General features: G+C 36.4%; 2 protein-coding genes across 8 annotated transcripts in view; one reads left to right on the forward strand and one right to left on the reverse strand.

Annotated features, from left to right (window-relative positions):
• The window catches only part of LOC145670527 (uncharacterized), a 155,750-nt gene that overhangs the window by 84,535 nt on the left and 46,253 nt on the right, over positions 1 to 24,962 (forward strand). The gene's annotated exons all lie outside the window — the stretch shown is intronic.
• LOC145670671 (uncharacterized) lies at positions 11,935 to 22,276 on the reverse strand. Its single transcript, XM_081739466.1, has 3 exons — positions 21,833 to 22,276; positions 15,386 to 15,548; positions 11,935 to 13,136 (listed from the first exon to the last, which is right to left on the reverse strand). The coding sequence occupies exons 1-3, from the start codon at positions 21,966 to 21,968 to the stop codon at positions 12,428 to 12,430; spliced, it is 1,008 nt and encodes a 335-aa protein (XP_081595592.1). The 5' UTR covers positions 21,969 to 22,276; the 3' UTR covers positions 11,935 to 12,427.

Genomic DNA, 24,962 nt, shown 5'->3' on the forward strand with positions numbered 1-24,962 from the left:
ATCGGAATTTCTACGGTCACTCCCGCTACGCACCGCTCTGTTGCAATACCAGTGGATCTCTTCTTGACGATATAAAATGGTAAAATGTTTGTCATGGGCCATATTACGATGAATTTCAACTTAATTCATATATAAATATTTTCCTGTTGAATTACAGATAGTTTCCTGTGGAAAATAGGGTGAAATTTGAAAGTTTCAAATCAAGGTTATGTAGGTCAACAACGTAAAGAAAGAAAGAAAGAAAAAGGTAAAATTCGACTGTCTCGACAGCCAAGTAGTAGTGTTATTGCTATTATTACTATTACAAATATCAATATGCAAAAGTGCCTGAAGTACTTTTTTCACTTAGATATACTCATTTTAGGTAATAAATAGAAACAAATGAAAAAGGAACAACAATGAAGGCCTTGAAAGTAAAATGTAGACACATTCACCTGTGTTTAGAAGTTGCTGTGTATAATGCACTGTGCAGAGTGGATCGGTGGGTGAGAGTGGGTCACGGTGGGTCACATCTTGTTAATTCACGACCCATTGATCCAATCAAAAATCTTGACTCACTTGACCAAGACCTATTGACCCACTCCATCTCTGAAAGCGGCATTTTGTTAATAATAGCAATAACATTTAATAGCAGTTAATAACAGTTAATAACAATAAGATTTTCTATAAAATGAAAAAAAAAAACGCGTTTGTTTTGCACCCTGAAATAGCAAAATGTTAATTGACTTGAAAAATGTATCTTCAGACCACACCGTCAAAAAGCTGTACTTCTGCTATACTTCGAGATAATCTCTCACTTCTTCCTTAAGCGAACACTGTACACTGCAGTAAACAAAATTATCCGGGGAAGTGGGTGGTTGAAAGCATCTGTATTCCCAAATGGATAATTATTCCACTACGTTTCCTGGATATGTGCATTGTCTCAGCACTCTTCTTAGCCGAAATACACTGATAGACTAAACTTGCGTCTTTTAAACATGTCTTTTCATTCAAAGTATTGAATTTTATCTGTAAATCTTCCAAAATATGGTGCGCCAAAACTACATCCAATTCACGTTTTAATGCATATACTAATTGTGTATTCTCAAATCTCCTTAGTTATTCAAGTATGTATACGAGAAGATAGCAATTTCAAGGATTAACAGTGTAGGACGAAAGGGAGTTTGTAAATAAATACAAGAATCCAACAGTATTCGCCTGAAGAAGGGGTTGGAAGGTACACTACCTCAAAATTTATTAAAAGTTTTTCATATTATAGATAACAAAAGATAAGGTGAAGATTATTCAATATGTGTTCCTTACGATCATTAACTAACTAGTTGATTACTTCCTTAATAGAGTATGTTCTTATTTTCACTGTCTTATCTCGCTTTTTTAACGTTGATAAAGTTCCAAAGACTTCCGTAATAGAATAAATTAATTTATTAAATAAGCTTTATAGGAAGTAATAGTATTGGTTATCGCATGCACTTAATATGAATCTAGTATTTGAAATTCCATTGAAATACTGTTATATTATTCATTTTCTTTGCTCGGTGGGATTATTATTAATTGGTCTCTGACTTTCACCAAGAAAAGTCTATAAAACAGGGGGAAAAAATGACAAAGAATGCGCAAGTCTGTGTTTTCTTATCGATGAAATGTAATAGTAACCAAAGTAGATAACCGAGAAACAGCCCGCCAACTAAAATGTCGCTTGCAGTGGCGGCTCCGGAGTTCTACAAGACGTAAGTTACATTAGTAATGGGGTGAAACCGGCTTTGTACCTTCCCAAGCAAATTCAGCCCCAGCTTTGGGGCTTCCAGTGACATTTTAGTTTGGAGGCATTTTTTTTTTTTTTTTTTTTAATTTTGATGTGAGCAATGGCATACTCAATGGGGTTTCAGGGTTTTAACCTCCTTTGTGCAAGATATGGGAAAATATTTATTGTATTGAGAGATGTATATACATAGAAATCAAACTTGTCCTGAAAATATACGAGATTGATCACTTGAACTTCCCTTGACGGAATTGTGTGTACGCCACTGGATGTGAATTACAAACAATATAGGGATAATAACAATAAATTTGTCAATGTATAATTATACGGTATATCCAATATATGCCCCACATACAGAATTATTTATTTTGTATTTAAGAGAACGAAAAGGATTTGCAGGAAACACTTTCGAACTTGAACGACCAATTGAAAAAGACGTGCAAAGTGAAGATAAATTAGAAGAAAACCAAAGTGACGAAGTACACAAGGTCAGGACAGGAAGAAGCATACGTATGGCTAGCTGGAGAGAAAATCGAAGACGTTAAGACGTTCCCCTATTTAGGAAGTCTAATATTCTCAGACAGAAGAAGCGAAAAAGATGTCAAGTTCCAGAATAGCACAGGCTTTTCAATAGGAAAAGAGGACTGCTAACATCAAGAAATGTATCATTGGACGTTCGCAAACGATTTATCAAGACCCTGGTATGGAGCGTGGCGCTTTACGGATCAAACACGTGGACATTGAGAAAAGATGAAACATCAAAGCTGGAAGCATTTGAAATGTGGTGTTGGCGCAGAATGCTGTACATATCATGGACCGAAAGGAAAAGGAACGAAGAAAGGAAGCTAATAAAGGACGACACATTATGAAGATAATAGGGGAAAAGAAGAAACAGCATACTTGACCATCTTATTTGGCACTCCGATTGAATCACCGTGTTGATAGAGGGAAAGGCAGAAGGAAAGCGAGGAAAAGGAAGACCAAGGATAGAATATTTAAATGCAGTTACGAAAAAGAGAACTTATCAACGTATAAAACAGCTCTCCCAAGAAAAGTTTTAAAATGTCCATGTTGCCCACCAACCTATGGCTGAAAAGACAAGGATGAAGAATTTTATATATTTTACTTAACAAAGAATTCAAGCTTTTCAAGAAATGCAAAATAATTGATGGCACCATTTATTTAATTTAAACTTCTTAATCGATTCTGTAAAAATCATTTGATCATTTATTGACAGCGTGGTTTGAAACGGATACAAGATAAATCAATAAATAATGACTGAAAAGTTAACTAGCTTCAAAACGAATCTATAATGTGAGCTGTCAACTATTACTGAACTGCAGATGAACGAAACGTCATTTATTTATTTGACAATCACCAGATACAGCTCAGAGGCCATTTTATACTGGATATCTAACAACAACAATAAGAATGAAAAGGATTTGGGAAGGTATCGGCCAGAACCTGTTTAGTAGGTACCATCCCAGAATTTGCCTGGTAGGACTGAGAGAAACCCTGGAAAACCCCAGTCAGGATGGTCGGCAGCGGGAATTGAACACACCACTTCCCGAATGCGAAGCCAACGCTCTATCACTTGAGCTATTTCGGTCGATATTAGCAATGGATAGAGCTATATGGATAGTACAGGAAAATGAAGAAGAAAATCGACAAAATTGTAAAAAATCGATTAATATCAAGGAAATTTAATTAGAATATTAATTTTAAAATATTAGAATATATATAACTGTTTTAAGCATATATTGCCAAAACATAAAATAAATAAATAAATTTGATTTGGAAGCGAACACGTTAAACTCAAGACCAGGGTTGGCTGGTTTAAACCAACTGGTTTCTTCAAAACCTTTAAAAAAAAAAAAAAAAAAAAAAACTTTAAATAATGTGAACTTCATGGTGACGTTTCCGCATATCAAACCATCCGCATTACGTTTATCTACTTTTCACCTTTTAATCAAGGGGTCCCGTGTTCAATTCTCGGTCGAACTACAACCCATCTTTCAAATGTAAACCAAGTAGCGATTCGAGGTGTCCCTTTAAGCGAAAGTATTCTCCGTGATAACCTTGGTATTTCATAAGGATGTTAAACCTAAACATACGAAATGAAACCAAATTATATATTTCTACTTGAATGAATGCCTGTTGTTTTATAAAGAAGCCAAGCTTGCTTAAATATAGGCCTATTGATAGAAATTGGCAAAATTTATCAATTGCGTACGTAGCTTCCAACATCAACTTGGATTTGACTTTAATTTTATTGAATGATATCTACATACCAAATTTGTAATTTAATACCTCAGTTTTAGCGTAGTGATTATGATACGTTGATCTTAAAATTTTACATACAAATACATTTAAAGTAATAACAGGATTTTCCCAATGGCTAAGGCGGGAGTTTCCCGATTTATATATAATTCTACTTGTGTAACTGTTTATCTTTTTGTCCTTCTGAAATGACCCCTGACAATTATATTAACAAGTATGTAAAGATCAGTACAACGTATTTTTATCAGAAGTCCTTCGTGAGTGAGTCGGCAATCGCATTGGTGACCAATTAGTCCCGGTTTCGTGTCCAAATGGACAATTTCTCTTTTATGTAAGTCTAGAAGCGGTTTGGATTCCGCTTTAAGCTTTATGTGACCCCTTCCAGCATATCCTTGTTGTTGCATAATAACACCAAGGCGAAACAAACACATTTCTGTTCATATCTAATATAAATACATAGATTAAATTATTTAGATAAAAAAACTGGTTTAAACAAACAAAAAAAACGGGTTTAAACAAAAAAACTTTTTTTAAAAAAAAATAAAAACCATAGTTTTTACCAACCCTGCTCAAGACAAATAAATAAATAAATAAGGCTAGCGTGGTCCGTAGAATATTCAGATTATATTAATTTTAAAAATAACTGGAGAAAAGCTGCGTTAAGCTATAACAGTTTATTAATAAATCTATAAATTTCGTTACAAATAGTTTTTTTTTTTTTTAAACTATATTTTACTTTTGCATCCATTGCAAGTTCAGTGTGTAGTATGTGTGCAGTGTTAGTTGGAGGTTCTTGTGTCACTTCTTTGCTGTAATTTTCTTGGTCAAGAATATCAGTGTTACAGTAAACTATATTCAAATCTATTTTGTTATCTATTCTGAGGATAACGGTTCTAAAGTTCAGCAGTCTTAAGAAATCAGTTCCGCTGTCGGATGAGAAAATACGCATGCCACGTCATCTTGTACAGATAACTCTTTTAACAGTCATTTCCATCCATTCAAGAAGTTCTTGGTTTACAAAAATTGTGTTACTATCAGGGTTTCCACCATCTCCTGAGAATTTCCCAGAAAGATCAGGGTTCAAAGCTCATTAACATTGGCGGCTCTTGAAGTCACGTTGGTAAAAAATTAAAAATTTTATTGTTAAAAGCTAGCGGAGAAAGCCTCATGAATCTTCAAAAAGCTGTATGCAAGATCAAAGTATGAGTTAAGAGCCTGCCATTTTTCTTTTGCTTGGTTTTCATAAGTGAAAAAAGATAATGAAATGCAACTTACCACAATCATAGATAATGTTATTCTACAACAGAAAATATGAAGCTGAAGAATTTTCAGTGTTGCCATCCATTGAAATTAGTGTTGCCAGAATAACTTATCCGCAAAATGTAAGTTACGACGGCGACTAGAGGAAAGAACTCAACTGCATTTGATTACTTATTATGTTGTTTTGGTATTCTGTGAACTACTTTTTAAATAATATTATTATTTAATTTTAATAACTATATGTTTAAAGTATTTTGTTTGTTACAAACTAAATACAATTATTATTTAAAAAAAGACAACATGATACGTAATCAAATGCAGTTGAGTTCGTTCCTCTTAGTCACTGCCTTAACTTAGATTTTGGGGGAAATGTTATTCTGGCTATACTGTAATTTCTATGGATGGCAACACTAAAAATTCTTCATGTTCTTTTTTTTTTTTTTCAATGTAGAATAACTATCTATGATTGTGGTAAGTTAAATTTCATTATCTCCTTTCACTTATAAAAATACAAGCAAAAGAAAAATTGTAAATTTTGTATTATTTTTAGTATGTCAGGCTGTCGAGTTTTGTTTCCTTAGCTTGTAATACGGATATAAATTTTCTCAAAAGTCGCCACGTCTGGTAAAAAGACTCATAATCAGGGCTCGGATCTTGTTGACAAGTCAACTTTTTTCTGTTACGCATAGGACAAGGAAAATTCAAATAAAAACGTTATCCATCAACTCTAGGTTCTAAAAATATATATTTTTAGGGTCAACTTTTGGTCACTTTTTGCCGTTTTGAAGTTTCAGGTAATCTTTTAATATTTTAAAGTAACTTTTAGGTCACTTACGGTCTTTTTATTCTTTTTCGTCTACATAAGGAAATCTTCAAATTAACACTGTTTATGGATGTGAAAAAGTTAAATAATCTCTTTCCATGCTTCCTGACTATTAGGGTGGAAAAACTGCATTCTTAACAAGCTAATGAAAACTAAGCTGTAGCTGCGGGTTGGTAGGTGGCCAAACAGATAGTTTTGGGTTGTTGACCACAAAAGATGTGGTCACGTGAATAACTAAAGGAGTACAAAGATTTTAAACAGGGTTTTTATCTATTATTCTCATGTAGTCTACACTTGCGAACTTTTATTGTTTTAAGAGTACTTCCTAGTTTCAACTCCGGAGTAAATTGACGATTTCAGTACGTAGAATTGCCGTACAATGGACATAAATGATCAATGGAGTGCAACTAACTGAAACAAAACGTTTTTAATATGAGTGAGAAACGTTAATTAAAACCCAATAGATATATATATATTTTTTAAAATGTCAATGTTTAACGAAATAAAAGTTTAAAACACGCAAGTTTTAAGGTCAATTTTTGTGAATTTTAGGATCATTTTACAGGAATTTTAGTGTCATTTTATAGGTCACTTTTTAGAAAATTTTAGGTCAACAAAATCCGGGCCCTGCTCATAATTCTGTTAGAATATATAAATAACTTTATTTATTGCCTAATTTACGTTTATTAACTATATATATATATATATATATATATATATATATATATATATATATATATATATATATATATATATATATATATACAGTGCTTCATTTGTAGATTCCTCAATCTGTAATGCTAATGATCTTAGTTTGATCTCAGGTTATGTTCCAAAAGTTTCGGAAACGAAAGGAAAAAGTATCTTAAATTATTACCTCTCACAGAAATGCTGTATATGGGAATTGCGGGGTGGCAGAGTCTGGAATCAATGGAAAACTGATAAACAGCACTTACTCCATGGTTACTCATCAGTACTTTTCCTTAAGAGGCCTTATCACTGCGAAATTAAAATACCGCTAATTTTACAGTAATTATGTGATATCTTCAAATAGATAAGAGATAATGAAAAAGTGAAACAAGAGCTCCCTAGACAATATTATTTTACATGAGATACCGTTATCACCACTCACTTATCTCTTTTTGATTTCCAGCCATTTATAAAATCGGCATTTATTTTCGCGTTTCTAAACGGCTGCCAACGAAAAGCTACTAGGTGACGAGTGATAACGGTACCTCATGCAAAATAATATTCTCTAAAGCGATCTTGTTCGACATTTTGATTTATCTTTTATCTATTTGAAGATATCACGTAATTACTGTAAAATTAGCGGTATTTTAATTTCGCAGTGATATGGCCTCTTAAACCATTGTTTCCGTGCGTTTCTCGAGGTACGCCCCTTCCTTCCACTTTCTCATTCCATCGCTTCTTCCATCATCATTCAGTGCCATCCATCTCCCTTAGCATAAAGGGCATAATCGTGGGACGTTGAACTGAAAGATTTCATTTTTCTCTTATTCGAACGTTCCACCAGTTATTTAAAAAGCTCCTAAATATATTATTTATAGAGCAGCCGCTACAACGTTTGTTCTCTCCCGGGGAAAATCCATATTTTTAGCCCGTACAAGGCCTGTTCACAAGGAAACCGAACTTCCTAAATATAATAGTACTTACCATTTGGGAAAGTTACTCAAATTTGTCTTCTTCAAAATAGTTTACTTAATTGTTAATGCATCGCTCCCAGCACGTAATCCACTACTGAAACGCACGTTTTGAAATACTCTACCGTAGATTTTTTTTTTTTTTTTGTTATGTCTTCTGTGGATTGGAAATGACTAGCTTTCAGGGTGGATTTCAACTTAGGGAATAGAAAGTAATCTGCAGGTCCCACATCAGGCGAGTAGAGTGGTTGGAGTACAACATTTGTATTATACTTCGCCAGAAACTTCCTAATTAAGAAGCAACGAATGGGTAGGAGCATTTTTATGGTGCAGAATCTGTTTCATTTTTTCCGTGCTTCCGGTCCCGTCTTCCTCATAGACTCCCTCGAATTCCTAATCACTCTTTGTTGATGGTTTAAGCACTTGGGAGCTATTCATAATGAACACCACCACAAAAGTCAAACAAACCAATGATCATCAACCAAAAAAAAAAAAAAAATGTTTCTTGGGTCTCAAGCAAGATTTTCCCACCCATTAGGATGACTCTACCTTTGGTTCAATATCACAACCATTGACCCAAGTCTCGCCACTTAAGATGTTTTTCAAGAAGGTCTTCGTACGATTTAAAAGATCTTCACAGTTTTCGACACATCTTCCTTTTTTTCTTCTCTTAGCAACCTGGAATTGAATTTTACAGCAGCGCCATGCATGTTCAAATTTTTCAACTAATATCACATTAAAGGGCAATTTACTGATTTCTGTTTTATAAACTAGCGTATTTTGCGGACGATCAAACGACACTTTCTCCACATAATATTGTACACTTTCTGAGCGTGTATGTCAACACCAGATTTTCACGCATCTTTGATGATGGATATCGTTCCTACTTTAAAACGCTGAAACCGTTCGTAATACTGGTTTAGACTCGTACATTCTTTCCATACTATTTCTGTAAATATCTTACCCAGTTTGAAACAAAATTTATTGCATACACACTGTTCTTCCAAAGTATAGAATTTTTGTACTAACAGAAAATCGCAACAAGTATGGGGCACTTTATTCCAATGCTTGCAATCTCACTATTGCACAAGGCAGGATGGTGCAATTACTGTTGCAATGCTTGGGAAGAAGCCCCCACTACGCGGCCCTGGCAAGCAAGAAGACAAGGACAATTTCGTTAATCATATCTTTTGGAAGTTCGGTTTCTTTTTGGATAGTTACTGATGCGCCTCAGTGAGGTTTAGATAAGGTGACCAATGTGCCAATTCTACACTTCTCCCAATTTATCGTCTGTTTCAGGAGGGTCTTAAAGAATTAAGAATGCGCTACACGTGAAACTTACAGGAAGGGGGGGGGGTTGTGCCACCCGATAAACCTTTTAATGGAAGAGAGTATTGAAATTTTTGTTTAAATTTCCGAAGGAACCTTACACGATAACATGGAACAAATCTGAAAGAGATAAAGAACCTTATTGCTTGAATAAATGTGAAACATTAGCAGCCATATTATGTAGAACCGAAATTGTAACTTTTGGAACCTTACACCTATGTTAACACCAGAGGGCGAAATCATCTTAATTACATATGAATAAATACATACACGTCAATTACTTATAAATTACTGTAATTAATTTGCAAACTTCTGCGTCACTTTATTCACCTCTTCCCCAATAAATTACTAATGAGGGAATTCCTCCTCAACTCTTGCTTACCCTTTATGATTTCGCATCCTGGTTAACATCAGGGGTGACCAAATCACTCGACGTATCCATAAGTAATCAGAGAACAAACCTGTCAAAGGTTGCAAAATTTAATTCACATTGTACTTTCGTGACTGGCAGACGTGAAATTTCAACATTTTGTGTTTCCAGTATACCCCATAAATACATATCTTCGTCTTGTTCACCTCAACCACAGGTTGGTGTGCAACATGGAAATTCTTAAAACTTTTCTCTCCCTTGGGAGAGCTGTTTTATACTTTGATAAGGTCTCTTCTTTATAACTACATCTTGCTTCTATTCTTGGTCTTCCTCTTCCTGGTTTTTCGCCTTTCCCTCTATCAACATGCTGATCCAATCGGAGTGCCGAATAAGATGGCCAAGCATGTTGTTTCTTCTTTGTCCTATTATCTTCATGATGTGTCGTCCTTCATTAGCTTCCTTTAGTACGTCTTCATTCCTCTTCCTTTCGGTCCATGATATGCGCAGCATTCTACGCCAACACCACATTTCAAATGCTTCCAGCTTTTCTCAATATCCACGTTTCTGATCCGCAAAGCGCTATGCTCCATACCAGGGTCTTAATAAATTGTTTTCGAACGTCCAACGACACATTTCTTGATGTTAGCAGTCCTCTTTTCCTATTGAATGCTTGTTTAGCCTGCGCTATTCTATTCTTCGATTTTTCTCTCTCTAGACATACGTTTGTCCCTTCCTGTCCTGCTCTAGTGCACTTTATCACTTTGGTTTACTTCTTATTCATCTTCATTTTGCGGTTTTTTTTTTTCTAGTTGGTCCTTCAAGTTTGAAAGTGCTTCCTGCAAGTTCTTTTCGTTCTGCGCTATCAGTGCTATGTCATCAGCAAACCTTGTGCTGGAAACTTGGCCATTTACTTTTACATCTATCTCGTTTTTATCAGAGAATTCTTTCATAGCCTCTTCTATATAGACGTTGAACAGGAGAGGTTTGAAAGTCCACATCCTTGCCTTACTCCTTTACTTATTTTTGCTTCCTCCTGATCTCTTCCTATCATTGCTGTCTATTTCCTGTAAAGTTGGTATATTACTATTCTAACTGATTCATATTTATTATTAGTTAGATATCCGAAACTGTCACATTAATTATTTTATAATAAACTTTGCTTTGCTCAGCATTTGTATTTTAGGGTAAGTTATTGTTCTGTGTCTGTAATCCATCTTCAGATTCTTCAGCGCTCTGAACATGATATTCCAATCTACGTTATCAAAAAATGTCTCTATATCTACAAATGCTATCACAATTGGTTTGTTTATTCTAATGTGCTGTTCCATGATCAACCGTAGACTCAGTACTGCTTCCGGAGACCCGGGTTCGATTCCCGCCGGGAGCTTATGTGGTTCGGATTCCACGTTAATCAGTAGGTCCACGTCTCATATAGCCTTGCTGCTGAACGGGACGTAAAATTCAAAGTCAACTCAACTCAACTCAATATTGCTTCCTTTGTTCCCCTTTTTCTCCTGAATCCTTCGATAGCCGTTCTTTGATTTTCCTTTCTATTTGTTGTGCAATAATTTCCGCAGTACTTTTGTTGCGTGGAAAAGCAATCTTAATGTTCTGTGTTCTTCGCATTTCCGTGCGCCTTTCCTCTTCGGGTTAGGTACCAATATGCTTTTCTTGAAGCCTCTTGGTATTTTTGCCGAGGCGTACATTTCATTAAGAATAAATAGTTTCTTCTATGTTGCAATTCCGAGATTCTTAATCACTTCCATTGGTATTTGGTCTATTCCTGGGGCTTTAGTAACAGTTACTACGCAGAAAGACCGTACCACATGACCAGTGACAACGCTAGAGGCAAGCTGGAAGGGAAGGGGGGTTCCAGTGATATTGTCCTCCCTGTCTGCTCTCCAGACATATATTGCAATGTATCTCAAGCAATATAGAATTATTTTCTCCAAGAACTTAAAAGCTGGCGTCGTCACTGTACACAGCTAACACAGACCAACGACTTAGCTGGAAACAGTATAGGGGGCACGGTGGCTCAGTGGTAGAGTGGTTACCTCTGGTACTTGGGGACCCTGGTTCGATCCCAGATCGCGCCAAGTGGTCTTTGTGGTGGACAAACACCGTGTTCGTGGAGTTTCTCAGGATTCTCTCGTTTCCTCCCAACTTTATTTCTTCCATCATTGTATTTATTTCTTATCATCACCGTTTCCTTTAGCCTAGCCGCCATAATGACTTCATTTTCATAAACTTTAAAGATTTCATTTCATTTTTTTCTTTCTTTCGAAACAACCTGGAGCTAGTATCGCTCTTTTTTAGTCACCAACCTCTATTAATATTTCACCAATTATTTTTTGTGAATGACCTCTAGTTCAGGGCACGAATCCTTCCCGTTGAACATATACGAACACGGTATATAGAAATCCTAAAGATAATTTTAAAAATAAGCCAAAAATAATTTATTCTAATTAATTTATTAATGAATGATAATCCACGCATACCTTTTTTTCTTTTAAAAAACAATTTTATCTTTAAGTATTAAGAGTAAAATCAATCAGAGCACCAACATATATCAAATATTATGCCTTTTAATTTTCTCAGCGAATTTAATTTTGGATCACATAAATTATATAATAATGGCTAATTAAGATAAAATAAATTTTGCTAATGAGTCCAGCTACCCATCAAATTTGTTCTGATAAATATACTCCATTGAATTAATATATACTATATATACACACAATGTACTGGTATTTAAGGCTTTGTACTTTGCATTTGGTTCTTGGAGGAAGTTTTAAAGCAATTTTTTTCGTCACTAGTTATCACTAACCAAACATGTATAACTACGTAATTTGCATTGAACGTCATAGAATAAAAGCACACGAATGTGTTTATACGTAAGTACATGCACACACACACACACACACCATACACACTTGTCCGCACTCTTAATTGCTAGCGTCTTCAATTGCAGCGAAATCTAAATGAGATCCTGTGGATGATGCGGCGTGTAGAATTGGGGGCGATGGGTGGCGTGATAGCTTTGGCATCGTCTTTTGTCCGTTGTAACTGTAAGCTTCCCCGACAACGACAGGGCGTGAGTTCGATGCCGGTGCAGCACTAGCTGGCTGTGTTGATGGCATGAACTCTATCTCATATAACGCTTGTTGGATTTTTAACTTAGCCAAAGCCTTTTTCTGGGTTGAAAATCTTTTCAATGAAGCTGCAACACTTAAACAAAATAGTTCGTCTTCGTCATACACTGTACGCACATTGTCTTGAGAACGGACCCGGTCAGCGGATTGTTCAATTCCAAAACCTTGGTCGTCTTGTCTGTTGGGCCTCTCCAGTGGCTGCTCAATCACAAAATGAGGTTCGTCCTTGCGATTCCTTTCCTGTTCCGGTGATGGATATCTATCCATTGAATTGCTGTCATTCACCCGCCTTTTCTTCGACACTGGCTGCTCCTGATAATCTTGTGCTTCGCCGTCTTCTAACACAACACACGGAATGTCTGAGCCGTAAAGACTATCTCCAGGTCCAGGAGGTGATACAGCACCATCAGGCGTTCCAGTTTCATAGTCGTAGTACGGTTCTCCAGCCACTTCCACCCACTCTGGCTGATGAGTAAGGGGCTTCTTTTTAGGACGAATGTCTCTACAAGAAAACAAACACAAACGAACTTTTAAATAAATAAAACACTTAACGAGGATATACACCAATACAATGTAAACATATACACCCGATTATTACTAATGGAAATAATGTAGCAGCTTTTAAAATAAATTTTATAATGATCTATATGTCTGTGAACCAAAAATGTATCTTTTTCTCAGACCGAACTAATATGGGCAAGAATTTTATTATGATAAATGTATTAATAAGAGGTTGTTTTTACCCCATGCTTGAAACTTTAAACCATTATTTATATCTGGACGAGTCAAATGTAAGATTAATGAATTTTAAAATACCAGTAGTACACATTTTTTCTTGACAGCTGTTATTATTGTCAATAAATTATCTATCAATTACATAGACCAGTGGTTCTCAACCTTTTTTGTCTGACAACACATTTTACTGAACGTCTAGCACATCGCGACACTTGTTTGATATTTTTATTATAAATAATAATATCCATTACAATAGTGAAAACAATTTTTATAATGACTCTATATAGCACTGAATATTATTGCTGCCACTAGAGGTGTTGACTGGTAAAGTCTGTCTCGATTTTAATCAATTATTATTAAATTCTTCATGATTTTTAAATTCTAAAATTTCACGACACGCCTTAGGGGACTGCGTGGCACACTAGTGTGTCGTGACACATCAGTTGAAAACCACTGCGTGACTATCAACTTTCTCTTCAAGTTAGAAATATCTAAAATTCCGCTCATGTATTTGAAAAAAAAAAAATCATGTTTTACCAGTTCTAATCCACTTTTGAACTAATGCGGGATTGTAATTATACTGGAAAAATAATTAAATATTTTATAGTTTTATTAGATAATTTGTAGCTTAATATCTCACGGTTGGTTACACCATGTAAGATAAGTCAGTACGAATAAAAAAAAAAAAAAAAAAAAAAAAAAAAAAAGAAAGAAAGAAAGAAAAAGAAAAAGAAAAAACTGGTAATCACAATGATTTGTATTCAATATCAAGGATACACTTCGCTCCCTCCCCCCCCCCCCCGGTTATGATCAACTACTCATCTATAATATGTATGCCGTTCTCTGGAAGACTTGCAGAGCTTAGTCTGCAAAATTTATCCCCGCCACTGCTTGGCTGTCTTTTATATGTACCACAACCTCTAGTCACAAGAATAAAAATAAATAAATAAAATAAAATAAAAACTGAGAAAAGGTCTAAACAGTAAATACTTTTAAATTTTGTAATTTCGGAAGGAAAATGTAAGACTAAAATGTTTAGAGAATCGCAGTTATTTTGTAAAAAGTGTATTCTGACTGATTGACTTGTTGCTACCAACTGGTACGTACGGAGGAATTTATTTCGGGAGGGGCCCAAAGCTTTAGAAAACTCCAAATTCAATATTATGATAAAATTATACAGTATTAAAATTTGTAAAATCACCTCTAAAATTAAGACTAAATTTACAAAAAAATCGGGATCACCAAGACCTACTCTTGTGTACGTCCCTGGCTACCAACAACCACTTTATAGAAATATTCGAGCACAGTTACTTCTTAAATTATAATTAACCTGAATCAAAGACAAATTTCTAATGTCAGTTTATTTAATAGATACAGCAAGAGAAGTTTTGCAATTTTTTTTTAAATTCATTGATCTTATATTCTAGGGCAAGGTTTCTCAACCTGTGGTACGCGTGGCACATACGGCTTATGATGGTATGAATAATTAATACGCTTTGGTGGTACGACTTTGGAAAAGGTTGAGAACTCCTGTTCTAGGGGGAAAAAGCATTAAAGTAACATATTTTATTGTTAGTAACTTTAAGACGATTGTAACAGTTTGAGTATAGCGTATAGGTATGCAATCCTACTGCCAATTGTACCATGCCAACATTTATCTCGTGTAGCGAAACCTTATAAACCTTGAGAGAAGTCTTTCAAAACACACTTCATTGGTCTTAATTAGTTATGAATAAAACACATGCGCTTTCAACTAAAGGAAACAACGGTAAATTAATGATCATAATGAAATCCATGGTGAAAAAAACAATACATTACATTCGTGGGATTCGAACCAGCGATAGATAGGTTTTGTGAGCACCGGCCTACTGCCTTAAACCGGCCAAGTCTAGTCGTCACGTCATATCCTATTTAATGTTTTTTAACTTTGTTATGCGACCAGTCAATTGCACAGCTGCTTTATTAGCTAATGTGATTTTTGGGAGACAAGCAGATCCAATAAATTTATTGACTTACTTTCTGTGGGTAATAAGATCCCATAGGAACGCCATAGGCTCTAGCAGAGGCCACTGTTCCTTGCTGGTGGGTGCACCACCTTTGTCAGCTTTTGCTATCAAGTTTTTCTTCTCTCGCACGAATCGATCACGTAGAGATCTCCATCTGGCTTTGATATCTGGAACTAAAGAAGATAAACATAATTAATAAATCATGTGTAATTTTTATTTATTAATAAACTTTCAATTAGAAACTAAATTTACAATAACAATGAAAGTATATGGATAACGAAGTAGGTTAGAGTTTACATTTAAGTACCAACCACGCATTTAGGTGGTGAAGAATCAAGAGATGAAGGGTAGTCACAGATTTCGAACCCCTCGTAAAGTTTATACCAAGTCGGCAATTGTTCATCCACTGTCACTAGATGAAAGTGGTAGAACGTTCAAGCTATTCAAAATATTCACTGATAAAAGACCGATTTGAAGATCAGTATACTCTGATCAAAATTAGGAACAAATTGACGGTTCAAAAGTAAGTGTAAATTTGTACTGGGAAGGGATATTAAGCTCACTGAGAGCAAGACTGGTTATAAACGTTGCCGGAGAGTTTCTGTAGAAAGGGGCAACAACATTGCAATTTCCCGCCTCATTTCAGGTTTTGTTGGGGAGTGTCCAGCGACATAAGAATTTCCACGTTTTATTAGTTTATTAGTGTACAATATTTAAAAACATGTGTGTTTCAAACTCAGGATTGATCCTTCCTGTCTTTCCAAAACGACGCCCCTGCTTATAACAATGTTCAGAGGCGTTTGTCAATCGACGTGAAGGGAGTTTTTTTTTTTTTTTTTTTTTTTCAGATGCCTCAACGGAATACTCACAGTGTGGCAACAAGATAACCCGTACTATTTCAGATGTCAATTCATCTCTTATTTTGATCACAGTATAATATAGGGCGTTATTTTTTACCTGGGAGGTACCACCAGTGGCACAGCTAAAAACGTAACACACCCTTTCTTGACCGAAGAGTTGCTCCAGAACTTTAGTAACTTTTGCGAATCCTCGGTTGGGAAGGGGAAGGGGGGGATTCCCGTCTGAATCATTTCCGAAATGCGTGAGCGTATCCTTTTTTGCTTACACCCAATATATGAACAACCAGCAATAACTTATGTTTTAAGTAGGAGAAGAATACGGAGATGGCATCTTCAATACGCGGAGGACCTAACACCTGTTAATTTCTTTCCGCGGAATCATCACCCCTCACCTCCCTTTCAAACTAAAGTACAATGGCACTGTAATTAGACGAGGTTTTGCTTTTAGGGCGATACAACCTTGACTACTAAGCAGGGTCGTCATTTGGAGAGGGAATTTCCTTCCCGGATATTTTGTAGTAACACAGTAAGTCATGAGACACGGTGAATAATTAATCCCCCCCCCCTCTCAGAGCAAAATCTGAAATAACGCTGGTGCTAGTACGGACGTACGGGCGAACGTCTAACGAATTAAAAAGCAGCTTTTAGACGTTATACATTTGAAGGCACAAGCTTTTATTTTTCATGTTCTCTTGACTTCGTGCCAAATAACTTATATGGTATTATTTGAGAGCAGCCTTAGGAAACACACCGTTTCACAGTCACACTGATACCCTGGTATCTTCTATTGTTTTGTTATCTACCCAACTCACATATCGACAACGCTTGTGCTAATCGATTTTCCAGCGAACACAAACCAAAAGAAGCAACGACGCGTTGAACTTTTGCCGCGGGTGCTTGGTGTCCTTGGCAAACTTTCGAGTTGGCGACTATTTCATCTGGTGAAACGGCAGACCGACCGACCGACATACATGTCTGGCTGCTTGGACTCCACAAAAGCTCGCCCGCATCACTGATTATAGCAACAGCTGTAGTAAAACAACGAGCGTAGCAGCAGCTTGGATACAATCGATCTTGGGCGAATGTTATAGCAAGGCTGAAAACTAAATACAACGTTGCTTTTACCAGGGACAGATGTTCCTACTTTATGATACGATATGATTATAGAAAAGGAAACTGTGAGTATTTCATTGACGTACTATGGTGTGGGAGATCCGGGTTTAATTCCCGGTGGGATATCATGTGGATGTTAAGCTCCTGTAGATCCACGTCTCATATAACCCCGCTGCTGAAGGAGACGCTAATCTCGAGTGAAAACAAAAATATAATTGGCACATCATTCCACTGTTTCGCTATATCTAATAAAACGTAGGTCAAATTAAGGATATAATTTCATTTCTAGATAAAGCCCCCAGGGCCAAGTTGCGCAGGGAGTACTAATAATCAATAACGAAAAACCAGAACATAAGTGAAATCGGCCACCAGTTCGATATTCGTCTAGTGGAACTGAGAACAATCTTCATCAGCAGGGGCGGATCCAGAAGACGAAACTTTCTTATTTTATATATATAAATAAAACCCATCCCAAAGTTCGGAGCCCTTAAAAGTAGCAGTATGAGAACCCCCTCCCCCTCGAAGTCGGTCCTGGATCCGCCCCCGCTCATTAGCCACTGGATTTGAAGCTAGGATCTTCCGGTTGCTCAGAATTTAGTCATGATTAGTTTGCTGCTATTACTGTCTATAATTAAATATGGCGATCTGAAGTTTCAGTATATCTGATTTGTTTAATTTTATACCCCGTGGTATTTTTTTCAACTACACCAGGTGAATGCGGGAAAGTGCCTTAAATAACACGAGTGTTTTTATCTCTCATTTCTACCACAACGGTAGATCTTGACCTCAATAGATAGCAGCGGAAATTAAATGTTTAGGTTGTTGTATGGTCCATAAGCTAAATCAGAGGTTTCCAACCTTTCTTGACTGATGGCATACCTTACTGAAGGCACACCTATTTTTCATTCCTGGATCGTAATTCAGAATCTGGATAAAAAGAGAGAAGAATGTCCTTGAGCAATTTCTCCATAACAACCTTTTCACTAGCCGGGTAGTTATCCTGTTACGTTAAGTCCGCAGAACACATGTGTAAAGTGGGTTGCATACGTAAAAGGCGTTATTATACCTTGGAAAGAAGAAACGCGCATAACGCTTGGCCTCCCACGTTCCCCCCAAAATAAAAAAAAAACGGCTTCGTACGCAAGTAGATTTTCTTGAAGATCTGTGTACCAAATTTGGTGGATCATTTCTTATGCGAAAGGCTGATAACAGACTCACAGAAAGACAAAGACAAGTATATAATATTTTATTAATTACGGTAGTGTAAGAGTATGAGTTTTATGAAGAAGTGACTTTCTGTAGTACTCAGTACTCAGCTGACTAGTCGAGTGTGTCTCAAAATTCATTTTCACTAATTATTAAATGCTTCATGGTTTTTAAATTTTAAAATTTGACGACAACCTATAAGACTGCGGGATATCGGTAGGGAACCACTGACTTAAAAGATATAAAATGTAAATAGAAATGATGATAGTTGATGAAATGTGTGCGAAGACATGGGACAATCCGAAATGAACTAGTAGGTAGTAGGCTAGTAGATAGCGTTCTTGCTTCGAAGTCAGGAGGTCCTGGTTCGAACACGGAGCTCCTCCCTCAGTTCCACCAGACAATTTCCGGGATAGTACCTTTATAAGCCCCTGTAGTCTTAATTCCATTTTCTTTCTTTACTGCTGTAATATTGTTAATAATTTAAGGGTGAATGGACTTCGCCAGGCGGTTTCTGGAAGTTCGTTAAATAATGAGCAACCCACGGGAACAATGTTGTCTACCACAATCTCACATAGCCCGAAATCAAACGTACGGTGTTTCACATCGGAAATTAAGTGGTACCAAAGTCATTAAAATTCCAATTTGCTGCAGAGATTAATCCCGTTCCAATTAGGAAGAGAGATCCAATTAAAAAAGAAAAATAAAAAAGAACTGTATTTGTATGTTCCATGATCGCTGAACCTCATTTATTATTTTTATTTCTTTATATTTTCTTTACTTCAATAAGCACAGGTTGAAAATACTATTATCGTTAATACAAAAGCTAAGTAACCATACTCCACCTTGCTTATTTGAAAAGATCCTCCGCGTCCATCCCTGAAAGTCCGCCATTATTGCGTAACGAACTTCGGAAAAAGAACTGGTTCCGGCACAGTAATACATTTTAAGGGTACAACTTTCTTACAAGAATGGCTCTATATCCCGGCGCGACTAGAATGGTCTTATGGACGTAATCACAGTACAGTAGGCTCCCAACCTGTTTCATCTAATGCACGCTCTTTGCTAAAAATCCGCAAGCTAGCTTTTATCGCCAGTTTACTGGCCTCCCTACATGCATTCAGTGCAAACCTCTCGAGTACCCGCAATAAGAGAGTATCTAATGCCCTAGAATGGTTCAGATGATTTTCAGCTACAGGTATCGTCCTATACAGCCTCGCTGCTGACTTAAATACGAACGAATCAATCACTATACCATGTGCTGACGTGTCCGTTTATCAGCGACACAGTCCACTAGTTTGTGTGGTCCTTGGTTCGATCCTCAAGAAGAGAATTCATCCTACCGATAAAAAACGTTAAGTGTGATTTGAATCCCAATTTTCCGTTCAACTTTCAAACAATCAATACATGCCCCGTGTTGGTATGCTAATACGAACGTGAATTTATTCTGTGTAATTTAGTATGAAAACACATTCAATAATTATCTGAAATCAGTTTTTTAACGATCATTTTCTAATATTCACATCTCCATGCGGAACGCGTCTCCCAGGTTGAAAACTACTGATAAAAAAAAAAACTATTTTGGAACTGTCAACAACTATTTACTACATCAGAATATGGCAAACATTCGAAAGTACCGTGGTACGGATTGTATAGAGGCTCTCATTCCGTTACCGTCGCAGTTCATATTAATTAACAACGCACCACACCTTCCTATTAATTTCGCTTCCCAATAGGTATGGGATCTACATACGATACGAATATACAGAACTCACAACAGTAACAAGAAAGAAAAAAATAAACACATGAATATAATTAATTCCTAACTGAATAATTATTCTAGCATAATTAGAAACATGAATTCTAGCAGCCATTAGCGTGATTTACAGAGATAAAACGTGATAAGATATAATCAATTAAATTATTCCTAATAATACTTAAATTAAGAGAAGAGCATTGATTGATAACTTGCAGTATTTCCTGTTGTTATTCAGAACAAATGAAATCGAATTCTTTGTATCAACAATGCGTTATCAATTTATGAGTTCGTTGTTTGATGTCGTTGATTAAAAAAAAAAAAAAAAAAAAAAAGAAAAAAAGAAAACTTATTCATCTGTGAGTAAACTTATACATAAACTTCGTTAAGACTTGCAGTTCCATGTCGTGTTGTACAGTCTTGTTCAATAGTATGTTGTTTTTTTTTTTAAAATGGAAATGTGTTCGCAATGAATGTAAACGAATTAAGCAATTGAAGTAGCGTCATTGACTGTTTTCAGTAACTTATTTTTTTTAACTTAACAACAAAAGTGTCGTCTACTAGTATTGGTCGAAGTTAAATGGAGTGGTTATAATTTATAGCAGTAAATAGTATGCGGACGTAATAATAAACCAACAGAAGTTGTATTATGAATATATGAAAGCAGTGGCGTACACAAAAGACTTCAAGCAGCAGCATTAAACCTCAAATTCTTCCCAAATATGCGTGAATTGTATGTATATTAAACGTTTACTTTTTCATATCTTCCTCAAGGGGGAATTAAAATCTCGAACCCCCCTTGCGTACGCCACTGTATAGAAGTGTAAAAATAAAGCGCTAAACTTTGAAGGTACTCTCTCCTTTACGAAGTTGAAAAATCGTTGAGACGAAATCACCATGTGTTCATTATTTATCAAATGACTTGTGGAGTAAATGTAAGACAATCAGGAAGCCGAATACATGTCAAATTATCGTGGAAAAGAACTTTTGTTGCTGTTTGTATGTGGTAGCCCAGAGGTAAAGGATTGGAATTTTCCGGACAGGAAAGTAGTGATGAAATACCTAAGAAATGTTGAAAGCTACTATGCGAAGTTGATCCACAGCATGTACCTCCCCCTCTCCCCGACTCCATGTTGCAATGAAGATTATTTTGGTAGAACTGCGTGCCTAAATAAAACTTAGGGTTACTCTACATACTACTACTGAAGAATGATAAACGTGGACGGTACAACAAAATGGCGGTTGTGAAGAAAAATGAGAATGCGCATTGCGCAACTCAGAAGGTAATGCAAATTCAATCACTCGTCCATATTACCTATTAATCCTGAAAGGAAATGAATATTAATTCATAATACAAATGAATAAATAGGTCAGAAACGAAGAAAAAATGCATTACGTGGAACTGAGCTGTGAGTGTCCTTGGTGAAATGTAGTTGCTTTGCTGCAAATGAAAAAAATGAAATTCATGATTATTATAGCATTTGATAGATAAGGAATGTTTACGATATTGTCACATATTTACCTGCCATATTGAGTTCCTCCCCGATCTGCATCCATGTTTCGTCCTTTTTCTTTTGGTCTTTGTAGTCGCTTCTCTTTGTATCATACAAAAAGGGATATTTCTCCACTTCGTGCACAATCCTGATATCGTCCTCCATGGTTCAACTCTAACTGGTTATGCTTTCGCTTCCTCGTTCGTTCGTGTCCTACGGTGAGCGCAGTTGCTTGTTCCCTCGACGCAAGGTTCGTGGTTGGGTGAGCGCAGCTGCCGCAGAGCTTTCCATTCCATCGAAACGTGGTCGCCAGCCAGCCCAGGTTCCGTGCGTGAGACAGCTAACAACGATATCGCAATGGGGCTCGTGAAGGCTGTAGTTGACGCGGCGACTTTGCCTCGCTCAACGCTGCAGTAGGGAGAGAAGTGGTTTCATCAATCTATAGCATAGCATGTGCGAAACAACTGGTTGGCGGAGTGGACGTGCTTGCTTTTCCGTCACGTCATTCTCATGACAGGAGAGCATTAACAGAATGCCTTCTTTTTCACACATCCAGTATTGAACCAAATAGCGTGTTCTCTCAAGTTATAGTGTCACAATACATACGACGAAAGAAACAAAAACTGTCCAAGAGAGAAGACACGTAAAAAGAGAGAGAAAAACTTCACATGTGTGGAGCATGATAATGCGTCATAAGTGAAACATTTTTACAGAAGATGATGAAACTGATAAAAATATAAAGACAGCTATATCAAATATTGTTAACACATCGTAATCAGTTGAAATTCGTTGCACATTTGATGTAAAGCGAAAGATCGGACTCAGAAACCTCTTTCATACATAGCAAGAAGTATTGCCACTACAGAAAAACGTACGTATTGTTACATATCAACTTTCATTTTAATAATTTAATAAGTTCTTGTTTCTTTTTCTCCCTTTTTCTCGTTCTTTATTTCTTTTTCTCCCTTTTTCTCGTTCATTATTTCTTTTTCCCTTTTCCTTTTTCTCATTCATTATTTTTTTAAATTTAGGTCTACTCAACGGCGCAAATCTGCCTTCAGCATTGGAGCTGACGGGTGAGACCTTCCTTTTTTTTTTTTTTTTTTTTTTTGTTAACGATGTTTAAAATATTTATGAGGTTGAAAAACTGCTGTGAAAGATTGGGAGCCGGGCAAATTTGAAGCTGATTCTGGGGGACATCAATTTCATTTCACTTTGCTTTGTGGCAATTAGACACAAATCATCACATTTCTCCCCCCAAAACACATTTTAAATCGGATTATTGGGGGGAGGAGACAGTCCCCCAGTTCCAAGATTGGAGGGAACGTCCCACATCCCCCCGGGATTTGCATCAGTGGGTGTACCTAATAACATAGTAAACATTCCCATCAGTTGTTTTCGCAATAACGATGTTGCGGTAACGCTGAATAAAACGCTGTTTAACATACAGAAACGTGCTGTATAGTGGCGTAATACACACAGAATATAATGTATGGAACGGGATGGTTACTATCTTCGAGTATGGCTTTGCTATTCGTAAATTATAGTGTAGTGCGATCTTCTTGGAAGAGGATCTTTCTCGAAATGTTATATCATAATAAGTTTTCCGAAAAGAAAAAAACATCTAATATTGAAGAAAGTGGAGCTTATAACTCCTAGAAGCAGCATTCCGGTGTTCATGTATAGCGAAATGGTTCGCTCCCGTGACTTTGATGATCATGGTCCCAGGTTCGATTCCTCACGAATCACATTGCATATACTTTTCACTGTTGATTCTGCAGCGTGGGGCAATGAAGAATGACATGTATTAAGAGATGGCGAATCCTGGTGTAGAAAGGCTGAAATAATGGCATACAGATAGGGCAGCAGTGTTATGTGTGAAATAATAGCCCCAACTAAAGCCCTTCTCTTCCATTTGTTCTGTTGGGGATACCCAGTTGAATGGATAAAGCTTATATTAGATTTTCTTGTGATACGTAAGTATATACGTAAATATATTGTGATATAGAATAGTTTGCCATAACAAAGAACAATAACAGTTTATAAATATTGAGTATCAGCAACTTGAAATGATAAGAAGTTTAATAGTGCCGTAAATGGTTTATCGGTTCGCAGTGGCGGCTCTCGAGATAAGTCATATCGGTAACACATACAGGTTCTATATGATCACTACAAGCTAGGGAAAGAAAGCCACATACAAGTTCATCTTTATGCAAGAATTAGAGCGTTAGGTAAGCTCTATCTCCTCAGATAGTACTGATGTCTTCCCTCAAGAGCTGCCACTGCCCGCTCCCGCACGATCACGAAAGTCAAACAGTGATGCTTATTTGACTAGAGTTTAACGTCGCTTTTCAGCTACGAGGCTATATGGGACGTAAACTAAGTATAAAGTGGGATCCGAGAGATTAAATACCCTTACGCGGAATTGAACCCGGAACCACGTGCATTCGGCTACACCTTAAGCAGTATGAATATAACCAATACTTGAACGAGTTATTAATATATCCTAAGCCTGAGCATGTGTGGGAAAACTTGCGGCCTTTACCCAGCGTCGTGAGGATTGTTGGAAGATAGAGGTCAGTGGCCACTTACTAAACTTTAAAGAAGTTATCAGTTGATTTACTTAAGGCATTATTATTATTATTATTATTATTATTATTATTATTATTATTATTATTATTATTATTATTATTATTATTATTATTATTATTATTATTATTATTATTATTATTATTCACAGTATTCGTAACGTACTAAATTTGTATTCTATAATGGTCACAATAAAAGCACTGTACATGGTTTCGTACTTTCTATACAATTTCTAGCGAATTCGTCTAGACCAGTGATGAAACCAGAAGGGACAGGGGGGACGATGGCGAGAGGTTTAGTTTTTATGATCTACTTCCTATCTCGTTAACAACCTTAATATATGAGGTTTATTTTTAATTACAGAGTTTTATTTCCGAAATGTGGGCCGATGCTCGTTCGACCAAGGTTGGTTGCAATTCAGAGCTATTTTTTAACGAGAAAAGAACAAGAAAGAATTTTCCTATTTCCACTGGGGATCCTACCAGAGCCGTCTAGTTGCTAAGTAGACGACTTACCGACTACACTTGTACCGACTGGACTGGAACTCGAAATAGCCAATAACTCTCCTTT

This window comes from Thermobia domestica, chromosome 2 (genome assembly GCF_964235325.1).
Source record: "Thermobia domestica chromosome 2, izTheDome1.hap1.1, whole genome shotgun sequence".
NCBI classification, from domain to species: domain Eukaryota; kingdom Metazoa; phylum Arthropoda; class Insecta; order Zygentoma; family Lepismatidae; genus Thermobia; species Thermobia domestica.